At 31.0% G+C, this 17,800-nt stretch overlaps 1 protein-coding gene across 1 annotated transcript in view; it reads left to right on the top strand.

Moving 5' to 3' along the window:
- Positions 1-17,800, top strand: part of LOC129222239 (cell adhesion molecule DSCAM-like) — a 304,597-nt gene that overhangs the window by 30,017 nt on the left and 256,780 nt on the right. Inside the window, exons 2-3 of the mRNA XM_054856719.1 lie at positions 15,214-15,333; positions 17,352-17,534. Of these exons, the coding sequence (XP_054712694.1) occupies positions 15,214-15,333; positions 17,352-17,534 (303 nt within the window). The remainder of the gene's footprint in view (positions 1-15,213; positions 15,334-17,351; positions 17,535-17,800) is intronic.

The raw sequence follows: 17,800 nt of genomic DNA, 5'->3' as shown, positions 1-17,800 counted from the left end.
TGAACTATTTTTTAATATTGCTCCCAAAATTGATTAGACATCTACATGGCTAGAAAACAGCTTTTATACATTTTTCAGAAAAATATGCCAATAGAGAAGCAGCCACCGATAACTGTCGTTTTCTGCGTCGGCATTGCAGGCAAATCACTTTTCTAATTATCACACTTTAAGCTTCACAAAAACAATTGTCATTGGTGTTTTTTTTTTCTGATGAATCTTAAAATCTGTTTCATAAACCCGGTTGAAAGCAGTTAGCTCACCTAACTTACAGTCCAGATCTCGCACCTTTTGATATCCAACTATTTTAGATCTGGAACGTGGATTTATGACGCAGTTGCTTTGACAGCGATGATTATGCAAAGCATAGTGTTCAACCATGTCTGTCTTCGTTGCCGACATCTTTCAATAAAATGGGCAAAGAAAATGTTATCGCCTCCATCGACAAATATCTGAACATTGATGAAAACAATTTCGAAATATACTTTGTGAAATTATCCTTATTATCCTACTTTGTTTTAGGAAAAAAACAGGATTTTATGTGTGTGTTTTTCTATGTCATTTTAGACTTTCAGGATAGCCCTTCCAGTTTATTAAGCAAAGGCTTAATCTTTCACCAGCTTTTAAACAAAATGAATCACGAAACTTTTTCAAACACTCTATAATAACTGAATTCAATGTTTTAAAAAAGTAGCAAGACAGATTACTCTGCTTAGGAAATTGTCTTAATTAAGAATAAATATAATAATTGTACATGAAAATGTGAATAAGGATGCAACAAAAGTCACCCCCCCCCCGTATTTTTCCTCTTATCTAAGTAAAATATATTTTTTTTAATTCATCACTTAATCGACATTTTTATGCAACTTAAGCGCTTAATACCTGCACTTTTTATATGTTAAATTATTCAGCAACAACAAAAAAAAAGTTTAAAGTAGTTAGTATGCCATTTAAGCTTCGACGCATTTAGAAACAAATGCAATGGCAAAAAGAAAAAAAAATGATTCAAAGCAATAAAATAAATTTATTGACTTGCAATAACATCTGTCTTTGGCTGAAGTCCAAGACTCACTTAAGCAAATTACATAGGCATATCTTCCCCACTTTTTATCTGATTTAATGCTTGTGTTGTATTAAAAGCTGCATTCAGCATAGTAAAGAAGGTAGATTTTTTTTCCATTACTTGAGAAATTCGTCAATTGTATGCTAATTTTTGTTTACATACGACATTAAACCTCTCCTCTATTTACTTAGAAGACAGAATAATAAGATTATCAGTTTTTTATGTTTCTTTAATTTCATTGAATGAATAAAGAGAAGTTCTTAAAAAATCAAATCATTTTGCCGTTTGCAATATGATTTAATTTAGATATTTTTAGACTTCAAATAAAAAAGTAACTAAAAGTAAGAATTTTTTTAAATAATGTGAATAAATATACTTAAAAGTTATATTAGGGAAAGAATATCCAGCTAGGTTAGAATTAAACGAGCCTGCTCTAACGTACACGAACAACGATTTTATCATAATGTCCGGGAATAACGGGGCAAAATAAAAGTGGGCAAAGCGAAATAGTTAAAAATGTGTTTTCAAAATTACAGTGAATAAATAGATAACGATATATTTTATAATAAAACTTATATTGAAGTTTTTCTTTCTTTTTTTTTGCCGTAAATTTGTACTATTAAATGATAAAGATAATTAAAATGCTTTTCAATGAAATAATTTCTATTAAAAAAACTATTTTTGAAATATTTATATATATTTTTTCAACTAAGTGAATAAAAAGTTAAAGAATGAATAAGTTTAGTAATTTATTCCTGTTTAAAAAAGGAATTGAGTTAAACGATAAATGAATAAGAACATAAGAGGACAAATGAACAAATACATGAATAAATTATCGAATAAATGTTAATTATTTAACAAATGAAAGGAAATGTTTTAAACAAAAGAACGAATGAATAACTCTATAAAACTATTTTTCATCACCATGTTACATTTGATAAATTGCATTGAACATTTAAAACCACATCATGACTAATATTAAATAATTGAAAATTGAACGGGACATTTGTATATTACAATGAATATTTGTAATACTTTTAGCAAAAACTTACTGCAATAGGTATTATAAAATTTGGTTCGAAAAATCTACGAATTCACACAAAAGAAAAATAAAATAAAAACGATATGCAATAAGATGTGCAACGAGACACATTTATCGAACTAGCGATCATTGAAAGCATCAAGAGTGACCTGAAACCATATGGATGCTTGTTCCCGTTTTGTTTATCCTGTGTTACAGTCTTGACCATGTCACATTTCAAACAAAAAAATGTCAGAATCGGGTTTTCCGCTTAGGGTCTACGATGCACGTGATAAAATTAGCGGATCACATATGACCCAAGGGCTGTAGGTAGGACAAACCTAGATAAAAACACTCGCGATAAAGTAACTTTTAAAAAATGAAAAAAATATAAAACACGCACACAAACGTCACATTTATAATACAATTCCTTTTTAAGTCGGGGTTAAGAACTAAAGTGATATACATTAAATACTAAATCGAAATAAATACGCAATATAATTTATGTAAAATCTAGCAAATACATCTATATTGCTTCGATATAATGGCCACAACTCAATTCAATCCCCTTAGTGTGTTGGTGCAGGGTTTTCAAATTCATCTTGTTACGATTTTCGTCAACAGTTTAATTGTAATTAAATTCGTTCAACGCATATTTTTTCCACTTCTTATATAAAAGTACCACGGGATCAGTGAGTCACTAACTCATGCTGTCTCACTGTTCCTTTATTGTTGTATCTGAGCTAATTAAGCACCATTTTCAAGCAAAGAAAAATTAAAAAACGAACATTTTAATGCTGAAATGAAAGTTAAACAATAGGCAAATAACATATTAATAACACCAGTTTGTGAAGTATATCAAACAAGGCAAGACAAGATACAAGCAATGCAAAAAATTTACTTTGATAGGATTAAATTAAGATGACGTAATTTTTTTTCTTGTCGTTATCTGAACGCAACTTTCTTTCTGAACTAATGTTCACAGCATGTTAATTTGACTTTATAAAAGTATCACCTGTCTGGAAATAGCTGAACAGAAAATAAATTGCTGTTGTCTCACTGTACCCACTCTTCCCCTATCTCTTTTTTTTTCTTGCTGAAATTAGTTTTATTAAATAACATAGTTCAAATATATTCAAATAGGTGACGCAGCAAAGTATGAAAAATTTAACCATTTCACATCCCCTAGGATCTCATTTTGAACGCTTTCTTGTATTAAAGCTTTGATTTTTTTAACGCATCATTTGTCAACAATGTCATTAAAAAAAATTATGCAAAAATAAATTCATTTTACTGACAGAAAAACATATATTTATTACACACATCATGACAACAAAGTTTTTTTTAAATATAGAGGGACTTCTTAAATTGTTTCCACGCTTTGAAAACGATTGAATTATATAACTTCACTTTGACATTCTGCCAACACATTCAGTCTATGGAAAGATGAGCTTTGTTGCTTTCTCATATATTTTTCTCTTTTCAATGGTGCAAAAAAAAAGCATGTTTTCAAAAACTTCGCTATCTTCTATCATTTTAGTGCAAAAAAAAAGGCGTCATTTAAGCAAATCTGATTCTATTTATATTTTTATGTATCCCTAGATAACGATATTTTTGAAATATTGAAAAAGATCTTTAATGTTATCAAATTTTAATAGTATTCTTTCATATAGTTTGCGCAAAATAATTTCTATAATAATTGTGCTTTAAACTTTTATGATAGAATTTGTGTTTTTATCTGCGAAAAAAAAAATCTGAATATGTTTTTTGTCAATTTAAAAACGCAGACCTCAAGAACTAGTTATTAATAGAATTGGCATTGTTTGACTCATTTTTTTTCCATCGACCATTTTCTCACATTTTTAACGATTCGACTGTTAGTGACTTGAAATTTGAAAAACTGTGCAGTTAACATCAACAGAACCAATGAGAGGCTATGTCAGTCTAGTCAGAAACTAGGAGCCCAGCCGTTGAGGGCCCCGATTCGGAATTGAAGTAGCAGAAATTAAATTAATTTTATTGGGGTAAGGGCCCGGCGACCAAACTGACAAGGGGCCCCCCTTGTTTCTTAGCGGCCCTGATGTTCAACGGCACAGCTAAAACAAATCCTTCATTGTAAAGGTTAATTTTGGCTATACAGCTCTAGTTCTTTATTTAAAAAAAACGCATGCAAATTTGTCCTATCCAAGCACTTGTGATAGGTTCCATTAAAAAAAGGGGCTATAGGTTGAGGGTGGGCACTTTCCGTCGCAATTGTTAATTCTGTCTTTGTCGACGCTACTTTGAAAGAACTGCTGAATACGTTATTTTGCATTCTTTTACTTCCAGGTTTCCCTCCCTATTTTCATAAAATCAGAGCAGACTTGACGCATTCGCAACTTGGTGGGAAGTTTCAGCTAAGGAAAACAAACAGTATATGCAGTTATATGATCTTCAGTAATAACGTCCGCGGAAATTATTTTATAAACAACAAATTAGTTGCGACGTCCAACTCCACCACCAGTAAAACGCTATGTAGAAAATAACTAAGAACTGAATAAATACATTTAACTTTACTAATAACTAGCAAAAATACCCGGCGTTGCCTGGGTCAGTAATAATTGTGAGAAAAAATCGCTACTTTCTTTCGTTTTCTTTTTTAAGTGAAAGAACTCAAAGCACACCGCTTTGACGTGATTAAAAATAGAGCTTCTTACTTACCCAACAAAGTAAAATAGCAATAAGTATGAAGAACGAACGAGTATTCATTTAGAAACGAAAGCACGAGTTGAAGCATATAAAAATTTGAAGAATTTCCAAAATATGAACTAACAGAAACAAAGATCAGTAAAAAAACTTTGCGCTTTATTTAATTAAATAGTACACACACAAAAAGAAAAAAACCCTCTCTACTATGTTTCCCTAACTGTGCAAAAAGTAGAGTTTCCAAATGTTTAAATGACTTCAAACTCATGTCTGCTCCGGAGAAGCCTTGATTCAAAATTTTCATTATGATTACTTTTAATATTGCTGTTGTTGGTAACGAATTTTTGTAACAATGGGTTTTACATTTAATCATTTAATGGGAACATGAGATTGTGTACATGAAATTTACTGTTTTCGATCATAATTTTTTTAAACTAAGTTTTTTAGGAATAAATTATAACCTAGGTTGATCCCTGATAATGTAGCTATCTATGTGGAAAAAATGGTTCAAATCCGTCCAGTAGTTTTGAAGTTTACACCGGACATCCGGACAGAAGTAGCCCTTTATGTATAAAGATGATGAAAGAATTCCCAAGAAAGCAGTAATTGTCATGCTTGCTGCAGAGAAGCCTTGATTCAAAATTTTCATTATGATTACTTTTAGTATTGCTGTTGTTAGACAAAGAATTTTGGCAACAATGGGTTTTGTAATTAATCTCATCATGGGGAAGTAAGTGAAATTTACTGTGTTCCATCATAACTTTTTTAGACTAAGTTTTTTAGGAATCAATTATAGCCTAAGTTGCTCCCTGATAATGTAGCTATCTATGTGGAAAAAATGGTTCAAATCCGTCTAGTAGTTTTGAAGTTTACCCCGGACATTCGGACAGAAGTAGCCCTTTATGTACAAAGATGAGGATGCAATTCCAAAGAAAGCAATAAATGTCATGCTTGCTCCAGATGGCCTTGTTTCAAAATTTACATTATAATTACTTTTAATATTGCTGTTGTAAGGCAACGAATTTTCGAAACAATGGGTTTAATCTTTAATCATTTAATGTGGAAATTACATGACATTTACTGCTTTCGATCACGACGTTTTTAAACTATGTTTTTTACCAATAAATTATAGCCTAAGTTGTTCCCTGATAATGTAGCTATCAATTTTGGAAAAATGGTTAAAATCCGTCCAGTAGTTTAGAAGTTTACCCCGGAGATCCGGACAGAAGTACACTGTAAAAAAATTCCGGTTATCTCCTTGGAACGTTTCGGGATTTCAGAGGTTTTCACCTATTTCCCCGCAAAATCAAGTATCTTCGCAAAAAAGTTTCCTGAATTGCTAAAAGATGCACAAATGCAGGCATTTCACTGGTGTGAAAGATATTTTTTACCAGTTTAAAGAATGACTGAGCATGTTTATAAGGTGTATCGGCTTCAATTTGAAGAAATATGGTTGGTTCTTGCTTGCAATTATTCGTGGAGCTTTGGCCATGGTCGCGGTAATGCTTCTGGACCTTTCTTGGTAAACCAGGAAGGCTCTAATAACATACATAAAACTTGTTTCATTTTTCTAGAAGGTTCACGTCTGGTTTTAACAGGGGAGATTTCACACTATTTCAGAAAGGTTACTGACTTTTATCGGAAAACGTTCCTGGTTTTTGTAAGAAATGTTACTGGTTGAAATTGGGCACATCAGCTGCCTATTATTTTCCAGGAACGTTTCTGAATCGTTTTTACAGTGTAGCCCTTTATGTATAAAGATAAAGCTCAATGTCCTGATGTCTGGATATCTGTGAAGCGCATAAGGCCTGGACCGTTCTGTCTATTTTCATGAAATTCAGCATAAAATTAGTTTGCAGCATGGGGTGTGCACCTCGAAGTGATTTTTCGAAAATTCGATTTCGTTCTTTTTTCTATTCCAAATTTTAGAACATTTTACCGAGAAAATTTTAATTTCATGCACAAGTAAATTATCATAACGTGGACAAGCAAATTACCATAACAAGGGCGTTCAAATTGGCGAGAAAATCATCATCCATTATTTGTAAATATACAGGCGAATCAAATGACCTTTGAATTTCCTACTACGGGCAAAGCCCTGCGGGTACCGCTAGTAAGATATATAAATACCTTTATTCTGAGACGTAAGGTAAGAAGTAACAACGTCAAGAAGCACACATTGCAGATTACTGCAGACACGTGTTTCTGCGTTATAAGGAACGAATTTTTCAATGAAAAAGAAATGAGCTTTCATCCATCAGCTCTTTTTTTTTTTTTTTTTGCATTAAAAAGGCGTTCCTTGTAACGCCGAAAAACGTGTCAGCAGTAATCTGCAATTTGGGCTTTTTGACGTTGTTATTTCTTACTAAAATTTTACGCTTGAAAAGTAAAGCAATGTATAAATTTCTAACAAATGTGTCACTTTTACATTGCCTCTTGTATGATCCTCAACCAACCAGATTAATAAGCAATCCTTGATTCCCAGTAAACTTAATTTAGGTGCTTCAGTAATCACCTTTACATTAAATTGAAATCCGTGCATTCAGTATTTTTCTGTATTTAGCATCTATGAGGGTTAAAAAAATGAATTATCAACGTTTTAATGCAAAAAAAAAGAAAAAAGAAAATGCAAATCACCAAAGACAGATGTTTTGGGGTTACAAGCAACCCCTTTTTCAATGCAAAGAAGTGTGAGCATTTGGTATGAAAAGTCATCCTAGGAAAAGTTGAACTGCCTTTTCATCCTATAGGTCACACTTCTTTGCATTGAAAAAGGGATTCCTTGTAACCCCGAAGTTCATGTCTGCAGTAATTTGCAATTTTTGTGCATTAAAACGTTGGTAATTCATTCCTTTAATTTTCAAGCACAAAGGTACTTATTTGTTATTTGGATGCCTCAGTTGCCAAACTGACCACTTTAAAACCCGTAACAGGGGAGGTGAAAAAGTAGGACGTAACTGGGGACGTGAGGTCTCACAGGCTGCTGTGATTATGAATTTTTTAAAAATCGTGTAATTAAGATGCATTCCTGTAAATACGCCGAGATGTTCTTTGAACTCTTATTAGCATGATGGAAAAATATTTTTGAATTTTGAATCAAAATACGCCGCCTTTTCCGAGGAAGTTTTGCTACAGTCTTAGGATTTTTCGAAAAACTCATATGATGCAGTAAATAACTAAGTACTTGTAATAAAAATGAACCTATTGTTTATTATTGATTTTATTTCAGTTGTTTAATATATTTAGAACATTTTAGTATCAGAAAATTGATTATATCGTGTTACGGGAAAATTTTGACACCCCTTTAACTATTAGTTTTTTTGCCGTCGTATTTCGAGGAATAATTCAGCCTTCATTGTCCGTAGAATATCATTTCGTAACGTTTGTTAACATTTCAAACACATATCAACCTCATCTAGAATATTTTGCATCTTTTCTGCATGACGCGGATACGATAAATGAACCTATATCCGCGGATCTAACGTTAAGAGTCATATCTACTACAGCCGAAAAGTGTAACACTGAAGAGGAGGTGCGGTCTCACAGACCGCTTCTACAAAGTGCAATGAAATTTAAACCAGATGCACTTGCCTAAAGATACTGATAAGCAAGGGGGATGTTCAAGGACACAAAACCAAAAGCTATTGGGTAAAACCATTCAATCGGACTGAAAATAAAATAGGGGTGATTAGATGAACTATTGAGCGGTCTGTGAGACCGCACCCCTCCCCCACCCCCTGTGAAGGGTTAAAAAAATCATTTCTGCTTTAATAGTGCTTAATCAATGCTTAACATGTGAATTAACAATCAAGTTTTGGTTCAGAACATTTCTGACCGTGTGATGGCAGAAAATGTAACACGAGGACCTATTTACTCCTATGGATAACACCATCTTCTTCATAAGTTTTCTCTACTTTTTGTTTTATGGAGTTAATCGATTTGGAAAGTGAGGCATCCATTTATCCATGAGTGTATTCAACGTGTATTAAGCACTTTGTTTCGATTTCGCACACATGAATGTATTCAAAACTATTCCTGCCATTTGCTGAGCAAAGATCGTAAGCGTGCAATTATTATGCATGTTCATTTATTGCTGCAAACATGATAAAAACACATATTACTAATTTATAAATGGAGTGACTCTCTCTTACAAATGTAGAAGAATATTAATGCAAATGCTTATCAAATTTCAAATGCAATTACCATTTCTTTACGGAAGGCAGCATTTTCGCACCTGATCACAAATATTGTATATTACTTTTCATTAATGAGTTAACTTTCTCCCAATGCTTTCAATTAGTTTATTGAAAATTTTAAAACATAAAAAATTCAAAAAGATATTAACGGATTGATTTTTCTCTTTATTTTTCTTGCAAGATGGGAAAAAAATATTTCCCGGATTAATACAGCTCAAAGTGATATTTTTAATGCCTTTTTTCATCGTATTTAAGTAAACACTTGAACCTCATTTTATAATCAGTATCTCGGAAGTTTTAAGAATACTTCATTTTCTGGTGAAAAAAATGCTAGAAAATACAAGAATTGTTGTACTTAATACAGCATGAAACTTGTATAAGTTGTCAATAAAGCTAATGGATAAATGAAATATGCTATTAAGAGTAAAACTAACATACAAACTTTTTACTTACACTTTGGCATAAATGTAAACAATAGCTAGAATGATTTTAGCAGCTTTCCGGTACATACTATTGAAAATGTCAGTTGAATAAAATTAGTGAAAAAAATTAGATCATCTCGATCTAAAGGAACGTACTTTCCCATATCCCAGCATAACTTTTTTAAGATCAATTAAAGCGTCATCTCTCCAAGCTGTCTTTTGCCACATTTTTTTTTTTAAGTCATCCTTTTAAACACTTAAAACTGTTTTCGTTTTGTGCCACATAAAAGTTCATATAAAAATCGCAGCAAAGATATTTAACTAATGGAAAGTTATGTTTTAGGTATTTCTTAATGGCATTGAATTTTCATTAGAAACGTAATACAATCACGTAAGTTTTGGACAATGCATTTAAGTTTGAAAAAACTAGAAAACCAATTTTAGAACTGAATTGCGGAAACCATTTTCTCCAATTTAAAATTCCGATACTGAAAAGGCAAAATAAAAACATATGGAAAGGATGGAAACAGCTTTTAGTTTATGCAGATATTGCGAATTTTATTTATTTATTTTTCAAAAAATAATATATATATATATATATAACTTATTTTTTATTTTTTTTTAATTGTGCATGAAAAAGTATCAGGAAATCAATGTGTATCCTTTATCTGGTAAGAAACTAGACGAACTACTAGAAACTTTTCGAGTTTATTAAAACAAAACCATACATTAATCAATCAATGTTTTTTTTTTTTTTTTTTTTTTTCATGCCTATGGATTATCCTATTTTACTTTGTTTCGTTGCAAATTAAAAGCTTTACTACTAATGAAGAAATATGTGCTGGCTTTTATTTTAAGTTTCAATAATTTAATATTTTTTCGCATCAAAAAGCGATTTACACTCTGAATTACCTTTAGTTTGAGTCAACCGATCAATTCGCTATTGTGTTTACAAAGACACAAATTCAAAAAAAGTATGTTCCTTTGTTTAGAAAATTATAAAAGTATGTACTCTTTATTTGATTTATTGCAGATACAAATTATTATTAGTGGTTGGGTTTTAGATAACAAGGCTTGAATGCCTCCCATTAGTGATACGATTCTTCAAAAACGTAATAACCAAAAAATACAATTAATAAACCACAAAACACTTTCTTTCAACACCTGATTTACATCACAAGTTCCATTTGATAAAATTTCTTCGAAGCAAACCCGGTTGCTACATCAGAATTGATACCCGTAGTCATATTTCATCGATCAACTTAATGTTAAGTTTTTTTTTAACTGCTAAAAATTGAGTAAAAGTATTTTTATTTTATTAGGGAGCAGATTCTAAGTAAAGATTTTTGACACAAAAGTGTTTTTTTTTAATCCAAAACTTACCTCAAAAGTTATTTCGTAAGATTGCTGACTGGCAATCGCTTTTTGCACATCATGGATTTACAGTAACATTTCAAAAAATATTCATAGAATTGTTAACGTTTGAATTTTATAGCGATAAATTTAGCGCAAAAATAACCTCCGTTCATGTTTTTTTTTTTTTTTTTTTCATTTTACATTTTATGGATAAAAAAGGTTAAAACTAGGGTTTCTAATCCCGAAATCCCGATTCCGAATTCCGCGGGATCCCTCACGATATTTAGCGAGATTAATCCCGCAGGATTGAGAGCAAAATCCCGCAAGATTTCAAATCTGGAAAAAAATTTCTATGCATACATTTTCCAACTTTTGCCGCTCATAAAAAGAATATTTTCACAAGCATCATTTGAAGTTTAAATCACCTTCCTTTTATTTCTGCAAAAAGAGCAAGAAAAACTTAGTGTCTCATATGATGAACGATAAATTTACCATTTAGGAACGCAGTAAAAATAGAGCATTTTTTTCTGAAAATGAATTTGTATTCTCATTCGAGGTTTCAGTTTCATACGTTCAGCAATTGAGAAAATGCGTAAAAATTATAAATATTTTCAAAAACCGTTACTAAAATTTAAAACCTAGAAATTTGCTGGTCAGAAGAAAATTGAGAACATGCAGTACAGATTGCAAAACCCTCTGGAGTAATCCTCAATGTTGGAAGGCTTCAGTAAACTGTAGGAAAACACTCACAGCCTTTGACTTACTAAAAGTGCACAATATTTTTCTCCGATGACGAAAGCGATAAAAAAAAAAAAAATCATATTATTTATGCTCTCTAACCTGTAGAAAGTACCTGCCGATGTCTTTGTTACCGCGAAGCTGATATTATAAATGTGGGCGGTATCTTGAATATTATGTTGGGTGAATTAGCTGACTAATCTACAATATTCGGCAAAGAGGCGACAGAAATTAGTATGAAACACAGGAGGACTTGCAGTACGTTAAACGACTCAAGTTTTTAATTTCTCGTTTAGGCGAGACGTAAAATTAGGGAAGTTATAATAAATTTTACTGAGACTGTGACTAGGGGAAACCAATCAACGCTCACTCCCAGTTATAATGAATCAAATGCACTGATACAATGCACAGCGGTAATGTAAAATTGAATACAAAGTACACAAATAAAAAACATCGTATTTGTTTGAAATTTGCAGTTTTTGAGCAAAAGCCCAGCATGACTCAAATGAGAAAAGAAAAATATTAGATATTTTGCTAAATGTCCTCAATTATTTAACCTCTGTAAAATTAACTGCTGTGTACCCATAGCCAGCGTTTTCATCAATCACATTATTTGTTGGGAAAAATCCCTTCCTATTAAACGAAACGAAGGGCACACTTTTGTGTACCAAATGATAGTTGCTTATCATTATGGGACTTTGCAGTACTCTACAAATGCTGTACGGAATACGATAAAACTCAATTGAAGTAACAAAAGTAGCCATTCATAAAAAGCACAACATTTTTTTTTTTTGGCAGAACTTTTAGAAAAATAAATTCAATCTCGTGGGATCCCGGGATCTCTCGGGATTGGCTCCTCCCTGTCCCGAAATCCCGCAGGGCAAAATTTGGTGCGGGATTGGGAACCCTAGTTAAAATGGTAGATCGTCAAAACACTGATTTAGTTTACAATATATGATTTTCGTAAATTAAACATGTTTGTGCACACACTTAAATTAAAGTTGTCACATGTAAAATTATTAATAGAAAGGATAAAAAATATAGTTTATGATCATTACTTATTTGAAAACAAATAAGCTTTGTTTTGCGCTGCAAAAAAATCATGCTTTTTTTTTCCTCCTCACAAATCAACAAAAAATGCGGAGAATTTATTGACACAAGTTTAAATTTTTAATTGAGGACCTTCATGCAAGATCCAGGTAAATCCAGACTCACACATTTTTATTAAGACTCACAAATAACTTTAGTGTCCCCTCGAAAGTTTATTATCTTTCCCACATTATTTACTACAAAGCAGAGGTCTGTTGCACCAATCGGAACATTTATGTTGTCCACAGGCAAAAATGAATTAAAAAGAAATAAAAGAATGAAAATTTTGGACCAACTTAGTTTTTGCACCAAGGCCCTCAAATGTTTAATACCAACCAAAAAAAAGTAAAAGAACAATGATCCAATTTTCACTGAAACTTTGCAGTATTCAGAAAATTTTAGTTATGGATTTCAAACATGTAAAGTCAATATGCCATTCCAAATTACTATTTCTGCATTTACTTTTAAATATATACTGTATGCTTATTCCCTAAACTGCTTATCTTTATCAATAATATACTGGAAGAACAGAGAAAAAGTTCGAAAAAAGATGAATAAAACTTAATTTCCTGAAACAAAACTGTTGAAATGGGTATCACGAAAACGGAAGAAATTTTATCTCGCAATGATACGTGACGTTGCACCTCAATAAGAAAATTTTAACAATGTTCTTTGTTAAAGTCCGCATACGTCCCTTTTCAAAATTGAACTAATGAGTGTGTTGCGTATTTTTAAATGCAACACATGTTCTTACAACATCAGGTATAGAATAAACTATGAACACTACACAATAAGAAGATGAAAATAGACCCTGCTTTTGAAGAACAATAAACTTACCTTAAAGTTTCTTAACTTTTATTTTATTTACGAGTGGTAAATTTAAGGAGATTATGGCTAAAGATGTAACACCTATAGTCTAAGTGAAGTATTAATAAAACAATGTTATTTAAAAAACTGAATATAGTCTGAACACGAAATGTATGGAATGGGCAATCGGCCAAGTTAAAACGATTTCATTTGAACGAATCTAGCAGAGGCGAAGGAAAAATAGCAATGGGATATTGATGAACGTGTTTTATAGTGTCACTAGTGCCTTATTAATGTATTGCATTCCTTGTGTTAACAATGAGGGACACAGCAGAGATTCTATGAACACAACAAATGGAAAAAAAAAATATTTTCATTTCGTCCGGAATTCAAAGTTATGTTGTAAAAAAAATGTATCAATTAATTATTGGTGTGAGAATATAGGTCGAATATAGTTTAAATTTATTTCTTTTTTTTCCTTTCCGTGAACAAATCATCATTTGTTCAAAGCTCTACGTCTAAACAAAAACGCACATCTAAAGAGAACAAACTACCACCGCTGTTAACTGATAGATGCGTCCATTTCCGTCTAATAACCGAATGTTTTCTTTTCCATGCTGTCGGTGGTCAGACTGTACGTACCTTTTTCATGTTTAACTAACATACATGCGCAAAAATTGCTTTTAATTTTTAACTTTACAAATATGTTTATTTTTTCTTGAGATTTCTTTAATCAAATATGAAACTTTCGCATTTTTTTTCTCATTATTTTTTTTATCTTTGGTAACTGCATGACAATGACTGAAATTATCAATATTTTTGTTCGCTTCGTGTGCAAACAATGTATTGGAAAAATATTAACACAAATTAATGTTCTTGTGTTAAAATCTTAAAAAGTAATATGCTTAATTTTTGCTTAAAACTATATATAATGATATGACAATAAAACAAATTTCACGGTACTGTTTAACCGGTAATATTGTTTAAAAATAACCTCACATTTCTCTTATGAATTATTATTTAAGATCTGAAATACAACAAACACATACACACACACTGCCATTAAATATATCCTAACAAACTGGCGTTATTTTTCACCAATATTAATCTAAACATGTAGTAAGATGGTAGTGCATATGACGTTTTCTAATATAATTAAGTAAAGAAAAAAAATTCGAATTTCTTAATCGAACTTTTGAGATCCTTCATGCGATCTTGCTTCGTTTCAAAATTGTTAATTTTAATTTTACGTTTAAGAATTATGAACCATTCTGAAACGACCTTAACAATTAAAGAAAAAAATACTGTTGTCTAATTTTTGAAGCTATTTCAAGTTTGCATTATACAACCTTCAACAGACTTTTCGAATCCGATAACTTTCGGTGACGCCCTTTTCTTTTTTTTTAAATATTTATATTATTGTTTTTTTTTTTTTAAATTTTTTTATAGTACTGGTTTTATGTTTCTATTTTCATCGCTTTTTTTCTTCACTTTCTGTATAGAGGAGGTATCTCAGAGTTGTAAAAGACCAAGAATATGAACATAGCTCTTTGATTATATTAAAATCTATTGTGATACTACCAAAAATGTCTTGTTTCCGACTTGGAGCCCATTTGAGGAATTAGTTAAATCATATAACTATTATATTGAAAAATACACTTGATTTTTTTTTCATCTATTGGTATTATAAATGTACATCTTTCATACTTCTGTAAAATAGATTAATGTCCCCCCCCCCCGCTAAACAATAGGTTTAGATTTCTATATATTTTGAAATACTTTTTCTTTTATTGATCCTTTTTAACAGAACACTTGTAATTACTTACATTCTATTTTCAGCAAGTCCTAAATGGGCTAAGAAACCATCCGACCAAGAAGCCGTGGTAAATCAAAAAGTTATATTTGCTTGCCAAGCCGAAGGGATACCAGAAACAATTCATCGATGGAAATATAGACCAGGTTCATATTTATATTTAATTCATATTTCCCAAGTTTAAGTAGGATGATTTTTGCTTATACAATTAAACATTATACATTTGTCACCCCAAATAAAATATAATTTCAATTCAGTAACTTTTAACTTCAAAACAGTTTTTAGAGGCACGGCAAAATGGTGTTTCTAGTATATTATGCATGTGGGAATAATTTAGTCTTTTTTGAATTTTATTTTACAGATTTATTTTCAGAAAAATATATAAATTTTTTTACCTTTCTTTGTTTCAAAGTACGTGTGTGATTGAAATGTATAGCCAACTTTCCTACTGGCAATTTTATATTTCATTTATATTTTTAATATTTAGTTTTAAACTAATGGGATAATTACAATTAAAATTCATAGCTACATTAAAGAGAATTAATATTTGATTTATTAGTCAATACACATGCTCAAAAATATGTTAAACGTTTAAAAATCATCACCAATAAAATTATCAAAACTATTTTTCACATAAACAAAACTTTGATAAACCATGTGTTCAAGTTATTTCAAGAACATAAGATTAATATCTCTTATTAAGCATCTTTTTGATAAAATAAATTTATCCTCTTAACGTTATATAAATCAAAATAAACTCTATATCATGCGTGTGCCTAGAAGAAATAGTTTTTAAAAACATCTACTAATTTTCAGATAATTCATTAGAGTCTCTTAACAAACCCTAACCGTAGCGTTTTAATTTTATAGACAAAGTAAAACGAAAGTTAAAAACTACTTGATCAGTTAGTTAATAGCCCAAAACATCAAAATCATTTTATTTATTAAAAAAAATCTTGACAGGTAATTATTTCATTTTCCGAAGTAATGAATAGATACAAATTTTGAATGTTCATCTTAATGCCTCAACGGGAACAAGAATCTGCTGAATCTTTAAAACATCGTTAACATTTTTCTCTTCAAGAAGATGTACAAAAAATTAAGCTTTTGGCAGACATTTTTAATCTTTCTGTTTTCTGCTCACCATTATAACTTTCATTATTCAACATTCTCCGGCAAGAACATTAATCCATCTTGAAATTTTCGGTGTTTTTTGAGTAAAATTATGACCGTGTGTACCTCTACGTAAAAAAAAAGAATAGAAAAGAAAAAAAAATCATCATCATGCATGAAAACAATGAAAGTATTTTTCTTAAAGATGCTTATGAACCTTCTTTTAATGGATAGTAAACTACATGTTGACGTTCAGAGTGCGGAATTTTTAATTTCATTTTGAAGAGCATGAATGCATAAGAACTTTTTCTTGTGTAATTAAAAGTTTTTTTCGTGTCTTCAACATATAAAACGTTCTTTTTAGGAGTTATTAATGTTGAAATTGCTTTTACATGCCATTTTTTCATTTGATTGGAATCTTTGAATTGCAAAAGTTACCGTTATTCTTTAGAATCAAACATGGCTCTAAGAAGTATATACTTAAATCAATATGAAATTTGAAATGAATCTTTGCATTCTTCCTTGAAAATAGTCTTATTGATTTTTATGTGTAAGTACTTCTTACAACTACCTTTGATAAGGACATGAATCTTGCTTGACTACGATGAATACAAAATCACTCTAAAACTGTTTACATTTTAACAATTGTATAAAACAAAGCTGTATTTACAAAAATCGAGGCTTCGATTTAAATGTAACACTGCGGATTAAGAAATGTTGAAACATGGGTTACAGTTACTTATCATAACTTATGTTAATCATCAGGATGTTTTTAAATAATTCGGGTAAGTGATAATCAATCCAATGTGTCCAACAAAATACAAACCATCTCTTTTAGCAGTAAGTTAAAGCCCCTAAGTCAGGGCTAAGACCCAGAACTACATTCAAAATACCAGACAGCCCGATTATCACATCCAAAAACTGCAGTTTCTTTCTTGAAATTATTGCTTCTGTTTTAGTTTGTTGGGCCAATGTTACTCAAAAAGGTCAAAGTAGACCCAATTGATGATGTTCTTAAAATATAAATGAATTAAATTACTTTCTTTTTTAGCTGATGCAGTTAATCAGTCGATTGATTTCCGAAGCGTTGTCAGCAGCTCCCATATGTACGTCCTGGAAAATGGATCTTTGGTGATAAGAGATGTAGAGAAACAGGACGGAGGGCAATATCTATGCGAAGCCAGCAATGGTGTAGGTGCATCATTAGCGGAAATCGTAAAACTAAGTGTTAACGGTAAGTTCTAAACTATATTAATGATATTTGTAATTTCGAAATATTTCCTCCTTGCGAAATATATAAATGTGTGCTATGCATCTTTGAAGCAAAAAGCAATAATAATAATTTGTAAATGTTGTAAATTGTAACGTGTTCAGATTAGTTTGGCAGCTTGGAGTCTTTTTCGTAAAGGCTGGATAATAAGTACGTAAAGCAGAAATGGCCATTTATTTTACTGTGAAGTAGCAATTGCTTCCTCTTTGCTGAAAATGTGATTTAATGCA

Source organism: Uloborus diversus, chromosome 5 (assembly GCF_026930045.1).
Source record: "Uloborus diversus isolate 005 chromosome 5, Udiv.v.3.1, whole genome shotgun sequence".
NCBI classification, from domain to species: Eukaryota; Metazoa; Arthropoda; class Arachnida; order Araneae; family Uloboridae; genus Uloborus; species Uloborus diversus.
Note: the sequence above shows the minus strand (reverse complement) of the source record. Positions and strands in the feature narration are given on the sequence as shown.